Genomic DNA, 16,049 nt, shown 5'->3' with positions numbered 1-16,049 from the left:
CTTACCCTGTCAGGCCAAGTCTGGCTTGCTGTCCTCCCTAATGCCCACTTCTCTGAAGAACCAGGGGTCTTCACCTTGTTCTCCTGAGCTTCCACAAAACTGGCATTTCCTATGAGCTCTAGTAAAGGCCTCTCTGATGCTGTTTGCCTGGGTCTTTGCCCTTGAATGATCACTATTGCCTCCCTGTGGCCCTAACTCTGCCTCCTAGAAGGCTGTATGCCCCAGGCTGGCCCCCAGTACCACCTTCTGCCAGGATGACAGCCTCCCTCCTGTGTGGGTTCTGCCTTTGGGACCCTCATTCCCCTAGGATATTGGTGGCTGTCCCGTACCAGTAGGGACTTTTGGGCCCAGGTTCTACCCCTTCAGGCTGTCCTATTCCTTCCGCACTCCCAAAGCATGACCATAATCGTTTTCATATTAAAACTCCATCACCTTAAAGGCAGGAGAAAAAGTGGGTGCTGATGTATCCATGGTGCGGAGCACAGAAGAGGTCCCCAGTTAGCAGCTGTTACTGGAAGGAAAGTGACTCTAATCATGAAGTTGATGTGAGAGGGTCAACAGAGCTGTGAGGCAGACACAGGGGAGTGCATGGGGCATGCCGGGACAGGAGTCAGCACTCAAAGACCAAGGTCTGAACCATGGGAGAATTCTCGTCGGGGGGCAGACGTGATGCGCCAGTGTTTGGAGGATGGGCCCGAGGTCTGAAAAGAGCCCTGGAAGGAAGGAAGCTGGCAGTGCCTCCCCGGTGTGGAGAAGACCTAAAGACCACACTTTTTGGTCTGGGCAATCGCACAAAGAACCCAGCAAAGGTAAGCTAGTTGAGCACATGGCTACAGGATGCCCTTTACAGACACTCCCTGCCGGGTGATCTGGGTTCGCCCAGCCTGGGAGTGAGCATTCAGGCACCGCTCCTGAGAATGAGCATTTCCTTCATTGCTAGGAGCCACTCCCGGCTGGGATCTCATCTCAGGCATCACACAAGCAAACGGTCCTAACCCCACTGGCTTCTTGTGGGGAGTAGGGGAGCAGGGGAGCACGGAGGCCCTCCCACACTCCTGAGGCTCGCAGCCCCATCCATAGTTCACTAGCATTTGTCTGGCAAGTGCCCAGCCTGCTGTTGGAACTAAAAAGGGCAGGAAGGCAGGAGGGCAAAAGGTAGGCCAGGACCAGGCCAAGACAAGCCGCAGCTGCAGACAGGCTGGGGGAGGTGGCAGGGTCCACTGAATGGCAAGCCAAGCTAACAGAAGGTAGGCACGGTGGGGTGCATCCCCATAAGTACATGGAGCTCCTTCTTGTCTTTCCCTGTTACATATCTATGGGAGTGATGGGGAGACCAAGTCTTTGCAGCTCAAAGGGACAGGGTTAGCAGCGATGCCAGCAGTCACTTTTAGGAGCATTGGAGTGTAGATGCTAAAAGCAGGGCCTTTGACCTCAGACAGAGTTAAGTCCTAATCTTGACTCTGCCAATAATTAGTTGTGTGATCAGACAGGTTATGTACCTCTCTGAACATCTTGTGCCCACAGTACGTACCATGTAGAAATGCTGTGTGAAGCTTAAATGAGATCATGTAAGACACACTTAGCATAAACAAGTGGAAGTTATTATTCTTGTTTTTGTTGTTGTTATTAAGGACCAATGAGCATCCAATCCATTTTCAGATCCCTCAGTTTAACCAAGTCTGTGGTCCTGAGTTTGACGCAGGAGGATGAGGGTGGTCTTTACGTGGGAGTTGACAGGGATTTCCCAGGCTCTGGCGGAACCCAAACTTGAAGATCTGATTAGATCACACTGACGTGGGATGGTCCCCAGAGACCCCAGGCAGGGGCTGGCAAAGCACTGTGATGAAAAGGAATCTGAGGGCATCTGGGGAGTGTGGAATCTGGGTCAGAGGGGGGCCCGAGAGAAGAGAAGACCAATGAGCTGGCGCAGGGGCTGGTGGCTGTTACTTACTGAGCACCTCCTGGGTATCAGACCCTTGAATGAGTGCTTTACCTATGACACCTTTTCAATTCCCACTGCAAGGCAGGAATGACTATCCCACTTTACAAATAAGGAATGAAGTCACCCTAAGCCCCACAACTAATCAGAGCCAGAGAGGCAAACCCAGGCCACCTGACTCCCACACATGTGCCTTTCTACACTGCCGTCCCACAGGTCCGGGATGTCTGTGTGGGAAGAACTTCTCCCACAGTGCAGGAACAGTCAGAGAAGGGAGACTGTGCAGACTTTCATGACTTGGGATCCATGAGTGGTTAAACCATGGATTCCAAATTGTAAGAAAATCGTGTGTATGCGCTTACTTTTTCTCGGAAAAGTGCTCATAATATTCATCAGACTCTCAAAGGGGTCTGTGAACCCCAAAGTGTCAAGTACAATATCCTTGGGGAAAAGATGTCACCAAGGCCTTATTCTGTGGGCACCCCCTCCTCTGAAGCTCTTGGGGAAGCAGTGAAAAGAATGAGGGAGACTGTTCCCTGACAGCCTCTGTCCCTTTCCAACTTTCCAAACCAGCAGCCCCAGACTGGACAGCGATGGCACTCGACATGGCATGATGTGAGAGAAGACAGACTTGAATCCACTCAACTGCCCCAGCAAGAGGCTAACCTGGCATTCATTTGTAAGCTCAGGACATTGTCTCTTCTAAACAATGTCACAGGGAGACACCACTGCCCCACTTCTCACCTGGAACCCTGTCAGTTAGCAGCACTCCCACGTCCAATAAGGAAAATCAATGACAGGATGAAGCTATGCATACAAGGAAGGTCTTGGGGAAGGTCTCCACAGGACTAGAGGCTGAAAAATCACAGCCTGGGGGTGGGGCTCTTAAAACAACCCCACCCACAAGTGCTTTCAAGAGCCTCAAAGCTAAAAATGTGTTGAAAGCAGAAATATGTTGGGTCTCTTTAAAACCCCAAAGCTCAGAAGGCAGAGCTCCCAAATTCTCATTGTATATGCATGTATTTCATGGGTATGTATTCACCTTGTATGCCTAAATTTTACCCCCAGTTTTTCCCAACAGCCTTTGCTTCCCCTCTTTTCTCCAGCTTGAAACATCAGAGTTCAAACCCAGAGCTCAAACTGATGTGAAAAAAAGGAGGATGTGGTTTTATGAGGCCCTCAGTTCAGATGGAAACACTGAGACCAGGGTACAGTGACATGTGTGCTACTCCATGTCAGGGACAGAGGAAGAAAAGGAGCGCAAGGAACTAAAGGGTCTTCCAGCTGGAAGGGACCTCCAGGTTCAGAGATGAGGTCCAGAGAGGGGAGGTCCACACTTACATCTTTCACTCACTCCGGCTATTTTAATTTTTTAAAATTTGGGTACCCAAACCATTGGGATTAAGTGGACAGCCACACAGATGGCAAGAGTTTAAAAAGCAAGAATTCAGAACAAGCCTGGTTTTTTAAATAGACATGGACAGGGCCCCGTGCTCAGAATAGACAAGGTGGGAAACATTGACTTCCATTAGAGCCAGTAAGTATTTATAACCATTTCTCCTTTCAGATTTCTCACTACGAAGATCAAGAAATCAGATCTATTATCTAGATGGAGATAATGGCAAGATGAGACCTCCTCTCCAGGTTTCCAGATATTTGCAAAGATGGGAATGCTCAACATTGGCTTCCTGGACTGTTCAGGGATAAAGCAAATAAACAAAAAGTCCAAAACATCAACCACACAGGCTTTTCCTTGACATCTTACGGGGAGGAGAAGAGGAATCTCAGAACTCAGAAATGGGGCTGCCAGGTTCTGCACATCACACTGAAGAGGATGCGAGAGGGTCAGCGAGTGTGTGTGTCTGTGTGTGTGTGTCCCGCTAAGTACTTCCTTCACTACACAGCTAATCCGATTAGCATCTTTAGGAGACTCTGCAATGTTAATTCAAGGGCCCCATTCATGGAACAGCTTGGCCCATGCCTGCTCAGAACTCCCATTCTTCTCACTGCAAATAAAACGCAGACGGGAGGACTTTCTCTCTAAAGAATGTGCTTTTGCCTCCTTGGCCCCCCCACACACATCCAAAATGCGGCTGCTACTTCCTCCAGCTGCTCCCATGGCAGGGGAATGGGCCTGTCCAAAAAAGGGGGCTGTGGGCAACAGAGCTCTATCTATCCCAGGCACAAAATGAGGCTAGTTTTAAGGGCACTGTCAACCTGAGCGGCCTCCCATGCCCCTGGGGCTGTGCTGGGTAAAAGATGTTATGAATGCGCACCAGCTTTAGCACCCTGCAGGAGTCTGCAGCGCTCTCTGGGCCTTCGCCTCCTTTTCTGCAGCATGCAGACCTGGAGCAGAGGGTGTAACCGGAACAGGAGGCTGGAAGGAAAGAAATTCAGGGCTGGTGCAGACACAGTGTCATTGTGTTTGGTTGGAGGACAAGGCGAGGGAAGGAAGCTGGAGATGTAGGTTGCTGGCAGAGCTTGGAGGGCCTTGAAGGTCAGGGTAAGGAACGTTGCTGGTAAGTGGTAGGGAGCCCCTGAAGGTTTAAGGAGCACAGCTGTACGAGGTTCCAAAGGCTGCCCGAAAGTCAGCTCTGGAGGCCTGAAGTCTGAACTCGAGGTGTGCGCAGGGCCCTACTCCCCCAGAAGCCTCGAGGGAAGGGTTCCTCCTTGCCTTGTCCTCTGTGGCAGCTCCCAGCAGTCCCTGGTGTTCCTTGGCTTGCAGCTCTTCCCCCAAGCTCCCTCTCCTTCTTCACATGCCCTTCCCCTCTGAATCTGTGTCCCCTGCTTTTCTTACAGGGACTCCTTTCATTGACTTTAGGGCCCATATCCAGGACGATCTCATCTCAAGATGCTTGGCTAAGTAGATCTGCAAAGATTCTACTTCCAAATAAGGCCTCATTCTGAGGTTCTGTGCAGACATGAATCTGGGAGGACGCTCTCCCACCCGCTTCCGTGGCTGCCAGAGCAGGGAAGGAAAATCACCTGGCAGCAGGGTGGGCAAGGAGAGACCAGAGGCAAAGGGACTGGAACTAATCACCACAGGTCTGAGGCCTCAAGGCCAAGCAAGGGTACTCCCTGACGGGGGTCCCGGAACCCTTGGCAGCTTTTTGTGTGTGTGGCCAGTGCAGTACCCTAAGTGGGCTCTTACACCAGCCCTGGGCACAAGGTCTTTGATCCCTGGCCCAGAAAGGCTCCAGCCGAGTTTCCAAGTGGCAGCAAAGGAATGATTACACGCACCAGTGTGGCGGATACTGGTTGGTACCATGGAGAATGTGTGGCCTTGGAGCTGGGAAGCCTGGGTTCTACTGCTGGTTCTGCCACTGACTGAATTCAGGACACTGGGCACATCTAGGAAATGAGGCCAACTAGGTCACTTCTAGGGCAATGACATCATTTCACTCGCAGCCAGGAAAGCAGCTCCAAGTTCACAAGGTAAACGGGGGCCAGGAAGCCTCTGGGGCTGCCCTGCAGGCTTCGTGGCCTCCCCATCCTGCCCCCTCCAGGCACTCGGCCTTCTCCCCTTCAGCCTTCAGCCTCCATCCCCGTCCCCCAACTCCCAAAGGGGCGCTCACAAAAGCCTGGAAATGAAATAACCTAACATCTTAAGAAATACAACCTTTAACACATTTGGAAGTAGGAAGAGGGAGGAAAGACATGGCTCCTTTTTAATTAATTGATTTTTTAAAATCCCAACAAAAGTTTAAGGATCTATGTGCAAAGTCGTTCACAGCAGCATTGTTATAACAGAAAAAATTTAAAGAAAAAAGAGGGAAACAACCTTCATGCATCTGTACGGGATTTGTTCAGTGAGTTGTGGCAGAGTAATGTACTGCATGAAGACATGTCCATGAAGTTGAGGGAAATATGCAGGTTACACAAGAAGGTGTTGAGGAAAATTCCTTTTTTATTTAAAAAATATCTGTATGCACATGGCCTGAGCACAATGGGGCTGGAAGGAATCTGGCAAAAAGATAATGATGGGGACACCTGGGGCTGGGCTAACGGGGGATTTTCACTCTCTCTTTGCTACAGTTTTGAGCTACTGGACTTTTTTTGTTTTTTTTTTAACAACTGGCAGTATTAATCAGAAAAAACAATTAAAAATATTCCCATTCTGAAAATAACTATTCTAGATAGATGCAAACTACTATTGGCTCTCAGAGGAAAGTGATCAGGGTAAAAATAACCTTTCTATAAAAACACAGCAGAAAAAATATATATAACAAGCTTGGGAAGGAGGAAACACCAGATAGGTGCATGTTTCAAAGGTCTGAGGCCCAAGCCCCCAGTATTCCCTCCAGCATACAGCAAACTCCCCCAACTCCCTACCTCAGCTTAAACCTTCCCCAGTCAGTGTCCTTTCTGCAAATACTGCTACTAATAATAATGAAGAGGAGGAGGCACAATTGACATTTGTTGAGCATTAATAATGTGCCAGGCACTGTGCTGAGCATTTTGATACATACTTTTTTTTGTTCTCAGCACATTATTATTCCCATTTGACAGATGAAGAAATTGAGAACCAGCTCAAAGATTCAAGCCCAAGCAGTCTGACCCCAAAGCCCAGTACCATGACCAGCACTTTAACTACCCTTCTGTGAGTAAAGGCCTCACGGCCTCACTTGATCTATGAAGCCTGGAGAGATGGCTCTGGGGTCTGCCAGTCTCCATCTACCTCTTCTTTCTCTCCTCTCCACTGATTTCAGCCAGGACCTTCTAGGTACAAGGTGCTGGGCCACTTCTGAAGGGTCCAAACCTGAATATGATGTAGACTCCGCCTTCTCTCAGCTTACAGAGGAGAGGGAAAGAGAAAACAGGCCCTCAAGTTCTTAGACCACAGGGGTAACGTGTGGCCTTGGAGGAGCACCACCGGGGAGGTGAGAGCAGGGCTCCTGGGCTTCCTTCACTGCAGCACCTCAGGCAACCTTCTGAGCGTGCAACTGTCCAGAGGCTGCACATACGGCTGACATGTGGCGGGCGGCTCCCAGCCTCTCTCTGGGGTCTCTCAGTCACATTTGCCCAGCCTGGGCTCCCATCCTGTTCCATGGTAGGGCCCCCAAGGACAGCACCAGCATCACTGGCAGGGGTGACCCTGAGCATTCATGTTGGTAGATGGGCATCATGAGACTGCTGTGCTGGCCCAGAGGAGGTGAAGGGGGGTCCCCAAGCCAGAGAGACCACCACCCAAAAGGTCTCACTGGATCCTGCATAGTCATCACTTCTGTCTTCCAAATAAATTTGTATCTACCAGCATGCAAACTGGTACGACCACTTTGGAAAACCATTTGACAATATCTACTAAAGCTAAACTCATGTATCCCCTGTGACCCAGCAGTTCCACTCCTGGTTGCCCAGTGGAAATAAGTGCTGTGTCCACCATAAGACACACAGAAAACTAGTGGCTACTGTGGGATGGGTATTGACTGGGAGGGACAGAGGAGTCTCTGGGTTCTGGAAATAGTCCTTACCTTGGTCTGGGTGGTCGTTATGTGGACTATGTAAAAGTTCATCATGCTGTATATTTGGGATATGTGAAGTTCACTATTTTTAAGCAATATTGCAAAAGAAAAATAAAGTTAAAAAAATTTAATTTCACAGAGACTACAATCAGTTCAACTTCTCTAGGCCTCTAGGTAAGAAGTGGGGGAAAGAGTACAATTAAGTGGAGTGGTAGACTTATGAAGAGATGCTTCCTTTTGTTAGAGCTTAACTAAGGTTCTGTAAATTGGTCTGAAAAATAATTTGGTTTCTAAAATACCACTGAAAATTCGAATAGACTCTCTGAACCATATGTAATGGGACTCAAAAATCCTAAGAAATGATAGTTATAGAACCAGACACCAAAAAGAAACTCTAAAGTTCTGGATTGTTCCTCCGTGCTGCCAGACACAGGCAATGGGGTCCTTCTGGCCCCCTGACAGGACAAGGTGCCCCCTTGTTCTCTCCTCAGCCCCAATCCCAGGGGCGAGCGTGGAGCCCAGGGCTTGGCCCTGTCCCTGTAGCTGCTCATGTTCCGCAGGAGCCGGGGAGCTGCCTTGACTCTGGGCATCATCCCACCTCCTCCACACAAAGAGGGCACCGGCCCTGGACAAGAAGGGACCCTACACCTCTTCAGTGGCGAGAGCTCTCCCATTTCCCACCCAAGAAGACCCCCTCTCTCCATCTGGAATGTTTTCTCTACCCTCGCACTCGCACTCCCTGGCCTGGCAAATTGCTCCAGCTGGCCAGGACCCCTCTTCTGGGAGGTCTCTTGACTGCTCTCCTCCCAGAAATGGCCCCAGCCTTCAGGGTTTCCACTGCCCCTGTGCTTCCTGGAACGCCACCACTAATTCTTCAATGCTCCTTTTTGCTTTCTGCACCAATTTCATCTACTAGCCCATGAGTCTTTAAGAAGAAAAACCTCAGTTTGTACCTTCTCAAGATTTAACCCAGAGCCAGGCACAGAACGGATGCTTAAGAGAGGTTTCAGTGAATGAATGAATGCAAACCACACCCAGAAACACAAGTATAGTATATCCTCCTCCTTCCCCTGCAGGAGGATAGCAGATCCCAGGGCTTATTGTGCCAGAAATGTGGAAATGAAGAATTGGTAAATCAGCTCCAGTGAAATCTTGGGCCTTTGGGGATGCTCTTGGATGCCATGAGCAGCAGGAGAAGGGGTTGCCTGACAGCCTCTCCCGGACCCTCACCACCAGCAAGCGGCATGGTGAGGCTGCCCGAGTATCCGGCCAGGAGCACAGCATCCTCAGGGCAGCTGCTGAGCTGCAGAGAACAGTGGGCAAGAGGACTCCACCTCCCAAGGCAAAGCTGAGCAGGTCACACTCCCATTCAGACACTGCTGCAGGACTCCGCAGTCCACAGAAGAAAGGCCTGGCTTATCAGCTCAACAGCCACCGAGCTTCATGGGAGCTGTCCCCACACTCAGGGCACATTCTCATCCACCCCTCTGACAGGCACCTTCACCACCTGCCTCAGTGGGCCTCTCCAGGTTCACCTCCCTACCACAGCCTACCCCAAATGTTAGGCAGGAAGATAGCTGTAAGCGGGGAGGAAAGAGAGTAAGGCCAGTAAAGCCCACTATAAGACACTCAAAATGTTAACCAGTTAAAACTAGAAACTCAGAAAAGACCCAGAGTTAATGAATTAATCAGTTAAAGCTCAAAAGGCCAGGAGTAACTTGGCCTGGAATATTTGAATATCCCCAGATAAACAGAAGTATCTGAGCACAGCCCATCTTCATTGTGTCAATTAGATCATGCCACTGCAAGATTTACTTTAGCCTGCTAAAAGGCCCAGCTATAAACAGCATAATAAAGACAAGAGGATTCCACCTTAAAGCTAAAATTGCATTTTAAAACCCAAGAAGTTAAGAAGTAAGATTCTTAACATATTCCTTAGCAAATGGACAATAACTCAGCCCCCGGTGGAGGCAGATCAGGCAGTCCTGATTGATAGGCTCCCAGACCAGGAAGCTGCTATCCTGGGAGGGAATCAGAGCAGTAAACTTCTTCTGTTAAGCTAATTTTGCAGAATTACCTGGAGGAATGATAGAAACTTAAGTGTCTCATCAAAGATAAACATCTTGAGACCACTTAACAAGTCCACACCCCTAGCCCTTTGTCACATTCCTGAAAAACCCTTAAAAGGGGGAACCCCCAACCTTTCAGTGTGCACCTCTCTCTGGAGTCACCCACACTTTCTGAGTGTGTAACCTTTTGCCTTAAACTTTTTCTCTCTTTAAATAAAACTTAAACCTTTCAAGGCGCCTCTCCCCCCTGAGGTCACCTATACTTTTTCTCTCTTTGGGTAACTTTAAATAAAACTTTTACTCTGTTGCATTACTGTGTCTCTGCCCTTCAATTCTTTGTTGTGGCGGGGACAAGGACCAAGGAAAATACACAATGCTGCCCCCTAACACAGAGAGCCACCGTGTAGTGACTCACAGCTTAGCCCTGTTCCCTACATTAAGACAGCGCCTCTCATACTCCTGGCCTTTGCACATGGCTTCCCTCTGCCTGAAATGCCTTTTCTCGATTCTTTACCTCAAGAACTCCTTCTCATCCTTCAAGACATATTGCAAGAGTGTCCATTTCCATGATGCCTTTCTTGGCTCACTCTTCTCTTTTCCCACTACCCCTGGTTTGCTACAGCACTTGCCATAAGGAATTATAATCTGTGTGCTTACATCTGTCTGTAAGTCTGCAGACAGGAAATCCCAGGGCAAAATACTTCTAAAACCAAAATCAGTCAAAGGGAGAAATAAAGTTTAAAATCCGTTTATTGCTTACAAACTGCAGTCTGGGGCCATCTCTTTCCTGCTCCAGCAGAAGCAAAACCAGCACTCCCCCTCACCTCTCAGGTTCAGATAAGCCCTTCCTTGCCCAGGTAATTACCCACTGATATGGAGATGAACTTGGCTCCACCCCTGAGGAATGCCTATTGATATGCAAATTAACCAAAGCCAGGCAAGATAATCTAGAAATGTTACAATTTTACCCACACAGTCTCATCCCACTAGACCCAGAGCACCTTAGTGATAATATCTGCCAATACCTGACAGCTTGTTATATGCCAGGCACCAGGCCAGCCCCTCACCCTTGGAGTTGGTCCTCCCAGCCCTCTATGGAGTGAGTGTTGGCTCATCCAATTTTACAGATAGGAAAACTGAACCTTGCAGAGGTTAGAGAGCTGGTCTAGGTCTAAACCCTGTCCACCTGACATAAAAGGTCTCCTTGAAGGTAGAGGTCACATCTTATTCCTCTTCCTCCCTCCAGCACTGCATTTGGCCCACAATATGTGCTCAAAGAAAAGGTGGAAAGCTTCAGTTACACAGGAGGAATAAGTTCTGGAGATCTGCTGGCTATACCACATTGTGTCTGTAGTTTATAATACCATTTGTATAACTAAAATTCATTAAAAGGGTAAAGCTCACATGGTGTTCTTACCACAACAATTTTTTAAAAGCTTTGAGAGAGGAAAACAAGGTGGGAGAAAGGGTCATGGGTAGCAGAGACAGTGTAGCATCAGGCACAAGTGAGCCTTGGTCACCAAATAACAAGTTATCAGTCCCACAGCCCAGCCCCCTGGGCCACTTCCCAGAATGGAGAGGCCACAGAGCTGAGGTGTCCGACACAGTGGGCAGGGAGGAGACAAGTCAAGAGACCAGTCCCGTTCCTGCTCACTCCAAGACAGAGGTACTGAGGGAGAGTGGGAGCAGGGTAGTCCAAGTCTGAAGCCCCACCCACATTTCCTGGCCCCAGGGAGGTTTTGCCTGGGTTGTCCACCAAACAAATATACAATACCCAGGGCAATCAACTCCATCTCCCACCCCCATCCCCTTCCCCACCCCAGAGCCAATCACTGTTTGTATCACCATCACACACGCCCTAAATGGAGCCCCTCTAGGAGTTTTCTCCGGTCAGCAGTGCTGGACCCTGAGGCCAGAGTCCTAAGAACTGAAGCTGAGCTCTAGTCTGAACCCTCTGAGCTTAGGCCTGAACCCTCGCATAAAGAGGCAAACGGAGATTTTCTTAGGAGGATCAGCAAGCTGCGCCACACACTGCCCTGCAGAAGGAAGGGGGACCCCTCTGGATTTCCACAGACAGGTGGGCACAGGACTAACAGGTAGAATACCGTGACTCGTGAACCACAGCTACTCCTGCTGGAGTCCCTGTGCCCTTCCTCTGGGGCAGGGGTAGTTGGTGGGGGACACAGTACTTACCTGTGCCATGTCTCTTCTTTTCCCCTGACTGCTTGATCCAGTCTCTGGCCTTGTAGATGTGAAATAACTTCAGGTCCTCCTCATCTAAGGCAATGTCTCCCCAAAAGACAGCTGGGAAGAAAAAACATAAAAGGGTCAACTTAAGCTGGAAGTCAAGAAAAAAATGGATTTACTAATGTCCCAGTGGGCACTGGATGTTGGGCAGCAAACGCTGGAAAAGAGAGTCCATCCAGCCAAATTTCTCCACAAACTTAGGACATGGGGCTGATAAAGAAAGAGGAAAAATAGATAATAATGCTGTGCATCAGAGCCACAGACCTGTGGCCAAGCACCATGAAGATCAAAGGCTTAGGTCTGTAGGGAATTTTGAAAGGTTACCCTGCTATGTGCCCTTTTCCCAAAGCTATAAGACAAACAAACAATATACCAGAAATAGGCTGCTCCATCAGGCTGGGACACAGTGCAGGCAGTGTGGAGGAGCTGACCTGGGAAGAACATGTAACATGAGACACAAACTTCTGTGGTTTTAAACCACCAGGACTTGGGGATTGTTTATTACTGCACCATGATCTATACTATACTGATTGATACATATAATATAATCAGTATAGATACATACAGTATAATCAGTATAGTGATTGAAAAATGAGCTGGGTTCATATTCTGGCTCTGAAACTTAGTAGCTCTGGAACCTTGGACTAGTTACTCAACCTCTCTGAGCTGCAAATGATTCATCAGCAAACAGACTTAATACTGCCCATTCTGTAGACTGGTTGAGAAAAGTGACATTTAATTAAAAATGTAAAATTTTTAATTAAATGAGATCATATGTACGTATGTGTATACATACACCCACCCCCCATTATGGCCTTAAAATGTCTATTTCCTCAATAGACTATATACTCTTTGAGGGGGAAAAAAATCCCTGCAATTTGTGGAGAAATAAAGAACTAAGCCCTGTACTTGACACATCACAAGTACTTTCTCTGCAGTGTTTAAATATCATTTTAAAAAATTTGAGACCCAAGTAATCGAGTCAAAGCCATCCATATTATAAAATATATCAATTGAGACTCATGTTCTTCACTGACACTTAATTTTATATTTCTAAATGGGAGTTTCCCAGCTCTCCATTCTCCTTCTATGTACAGCCATAAGTCATCAGAGGCTTTAAAAAGAAATGAATATGCAAAAGAATAAAGTTGGGGGGTGGAGCCAGGATGGCGGCATGAGTAGAGCAGTGGAAATCTCCTCCCAAAAACACATAGAGCTATGAAAATATAACAAAGAAAACTCTTCCTAAAATAGAGACCAGAGGAGACAGGACAACATTCAGACCACATCCACATCTGCAAGAACCCAGCGCCTTGCGAAAGGGGTAAGATACAAGCCCCGGCACTGCGGGACCCGAGCGCCGCTCCCCCCGGCTCCCGGCGGGAGGAAAGAAACCGGACTGGTTTTTTCTTTGGCAACTGCTTTTTGGAAGCCTTAAAGGGACAGGGACCCCGTTGCTAGGGAGGCAGGGCGGCGGGAGCAATGAGCAGGTGCCTGGGACTGGCGCCTGAGGACAAAGATTATCGCACGTTTTTCCCTACGGGACCTGCGGGAGGGTGCCTGAGACCGGCGCCTGAGGACGGAGGAAATCGCACATTTTTCCCCTTTTTTTTCTCTTTTTGGAGAGTGCTTTCTGGAAGCCTTAAAGGGACAGGGACCCCGGTGCTAGGGAGACAGAGCAGCAGGACCGGTGAGCAGGTGCCTGGGACCGGCGCCTGAGGACAAAGAATATCGCACGTTTTTCCCTGTGGGACGGGTGGGCAGGTGCCTGAGACCGGCGCCTGAGGACGGAGGAAATCGCGCATTTTTCCCCTTTTTTTTTTTCTTCGAGTGCTTTTTGTAAGCCTTAAAGGGACAGGGACCCCGGTGCTAGGGAGGCAGGGTGGCGGGACCGGTGAGCAGGTGCCTGGGACCAGCGCCTGAGGACAAAGAATATCCTGTGTTTTTCCCTGCGGGACTGGAGGGTGGGTGCCTGAGACTGGCGCCTGAGGATGGAGGAAATCGCGCATTTTTCCCCTTTTTTTTTCTCTTTTTGGCGAGTGCTTTTTGGAAGCCTTAAAGGGACAGGGACCCCAGTGCTAGGGAGGCAGAGCAGCAGGACCGGTGAGCGGGTGCCTGGAACCGGCGCCTGAAGACAAAGAATATCGCGCGTTTTTCCCTGTGGGACCGGTGGGCGGGTGCTTTTTGGAAGCCTTGAAGGGACAGGGACCCCGGTGCTAGGGAGGCTGGGCAGTAGGACCAGTGAGCGGGTGCCTGGGACCGGCGCCTGAGGAAAAAAAAAAAATTGCATGTTTTTTCCTTTTTTTTTTTTTTTCTGTCCCCTCTCTCATTGTTACTGTTGTTGTTTTGGTTTGGAGAGTGCTTTTTGGAAGTCTTAAAGGGGCAGGACAGGACACTTAGAACAGAGGCAGGGAATCTGGGGATCTCTGGGCACTCTAACCCCCTGGGCAACAGGGAGCACAGAGGCCCCTTACTGAGATAAATAGCCTCCCAGCCACTCCCCCTCCAATGGGACTCCACCACTTTAGAGGAGCTGCCCCAGCCAGGCTAAGCCCACAGCAATAGCGGAGATAAACTCCATAGCAAACGGGCAGGTAGCAGAAGCCCTGTCTGCACACAGCTGACAAGCATAAGCCACTAGAGGTCACTATTCTCCCAGGAGAGGAAGGCCAAAAACCAACAAGAAGGGAAGCTCTTCCAGCGGTCATTTGTACCAGCACTGCAAACTATCTCTATCACCATGAAAAGGTAAAACTACAGGCAGACAAAGATCACAGAGACAACACCTGAGAAGGAGACAGACCTAACCAGTCCTCCTGAAAAAGAATTCAAAATAAAAATCATGAACATGCTGACAGAGATGCAGAGAAAAATGCAAGAGCAATGGGATGAAGTCCGGAGGGAGATCACAGATGTCAGGAAGGAGATCACAGAAGTGAAACAATCCCTGGAAGGATTTATAAGCAGAATGGATAAGATGCAAGAGGCCATTGAAGGAATAGAAGCCAGAGAACAGGAACATATAGAAGCTGACATAGAGAGAGATAAAAGGATCTCCAGGAATGAAACAACACTAAGAGAACTATGTGACTAATCCAAAAGGAATAATATTCGTATTATAGGGGTACCAGAAGAAGAAGAAAGAGGAAAAGGGATAGAAAGTCTCTTTGAAGAAATAATTGCTGAAAACTTCCCCAAACTGGGGGAGGAAATAATTGAACAGACCATGGAATTACACAGAACCCCCAACAGAAAGGATCCAAGGAGGACAACACCAAGACACATAGTAATTAAAATGGCAAGGATCAAGGACAAGGAAAGAGTTTTAAAGGCAGCTAGAGAGAAAAAGGTCACCTGTAAAGGAAAACCCATCAGGCTAACATCAGACTTCTTGACAGAAACCCTACAGGCCAGAAGAGAATGGCATGATATACTTAATGCAATGAAACAGAAGGGCCTTGAACCAAGGATACTGTATCCAGCACGACTATCATTTAAATACGATGGTGGGATTAAACAATCCCCAGACAAGCAAAAGCTGAAAGAATTTGCTTCCCACAAACCACCTCTACAGGGCATCTTACAGGGACTGCTCTAGATGGAAGCACTCCTAAAAAGAGCACAGAACAAAACACACAACATATGAAGAAGGGAGGAGGAGGAATAAGAAGGGAGAGAAGAAAGAATCTCCAGACAGTGTATATAACAGCTCAATAAGCAAGCTAAGTTAGGCAGTAAGGTACTAAAGAAGCTAACCCTGAACCTTTAGTAACCACGAATTTAAAGCCTCCAATGGCAATAAGTACATATCTTTCGATAGTCACCCTAAATGTAAATGGACTTAATGCACCAATCAAAAGACACAGAGTAATAGAATGGATAAAAAAGCAAGACCCATCTATATGCTGCTTACAAGAAACTCACCTTAAACCCAAAGACAAGCATAGACTAAAAGTCAAGGGATGGAAAGACATATTTCAGGCAAACAACAGTGAGAAGAAAGCAGGGGTTGCAGTACTAATATCAGACAAAATAGACTTCAAAACAAAGAAAGTAACAAGAGATAAAGAAGGATACTACATAATGATAAAGGGCTCAGTCCAACAAGAGGATATAACCATTCTAAATATATATGCACCCAATACAGGAGCACCAGCATATGTGAAGCAAATACTAACAGAACTAAAGAGGGAAATAGACTGCAATGCATTCATTGTAGGAGACTTCAACACACCACTCACCCCAAAGGATACATCCACCGGGCAGAAAATAAGTAAGGACACACAGGCACTGAACAACACACTAGAACAGATGGACCTAACAGACATCTAT

The 16,049-nt window shown here is 48.2% G+C and overlaps 1 protein-coding gene across 1 annotated transcript in view; it reads right to left on the bottom strand.

Moving 5' to 3' along the window:
- TLL2 (tolloid like 2) overlaps positions 1 to 16,049 on the bottom strand; it is a 145,579-nt gene that overhangs the window by 88,688 nt on the left and 40,842 nt on the right. Inside the window, exon 2 of the mRNA XM_037015779.2 lies at positions 11,664 to 11,774. Coding sequence (XP_036871674.2) covers positions 11,664 to 11,774 — 111 coding nt within the window. The remainder of the gene's footprint in view (positions 1 to 11,663; positions 11,775 to 16,049) is intronic.

This window comes from Manis javanica, chromosome 7 (genome assembly GCF_040802235.1).
Source record: "Manis javanica isolate MJ-LG chromosome 7, MJ_LKY, whole genome shotgun sequence".
NCBI lineage: Eukaryota > Metazoa > Chordata > Mammalia > Pholidota > Manidae > Manis > Manis javanica.
This window is presented reverse-complemented; position numbering and strand designations above follow the sequence as displayed.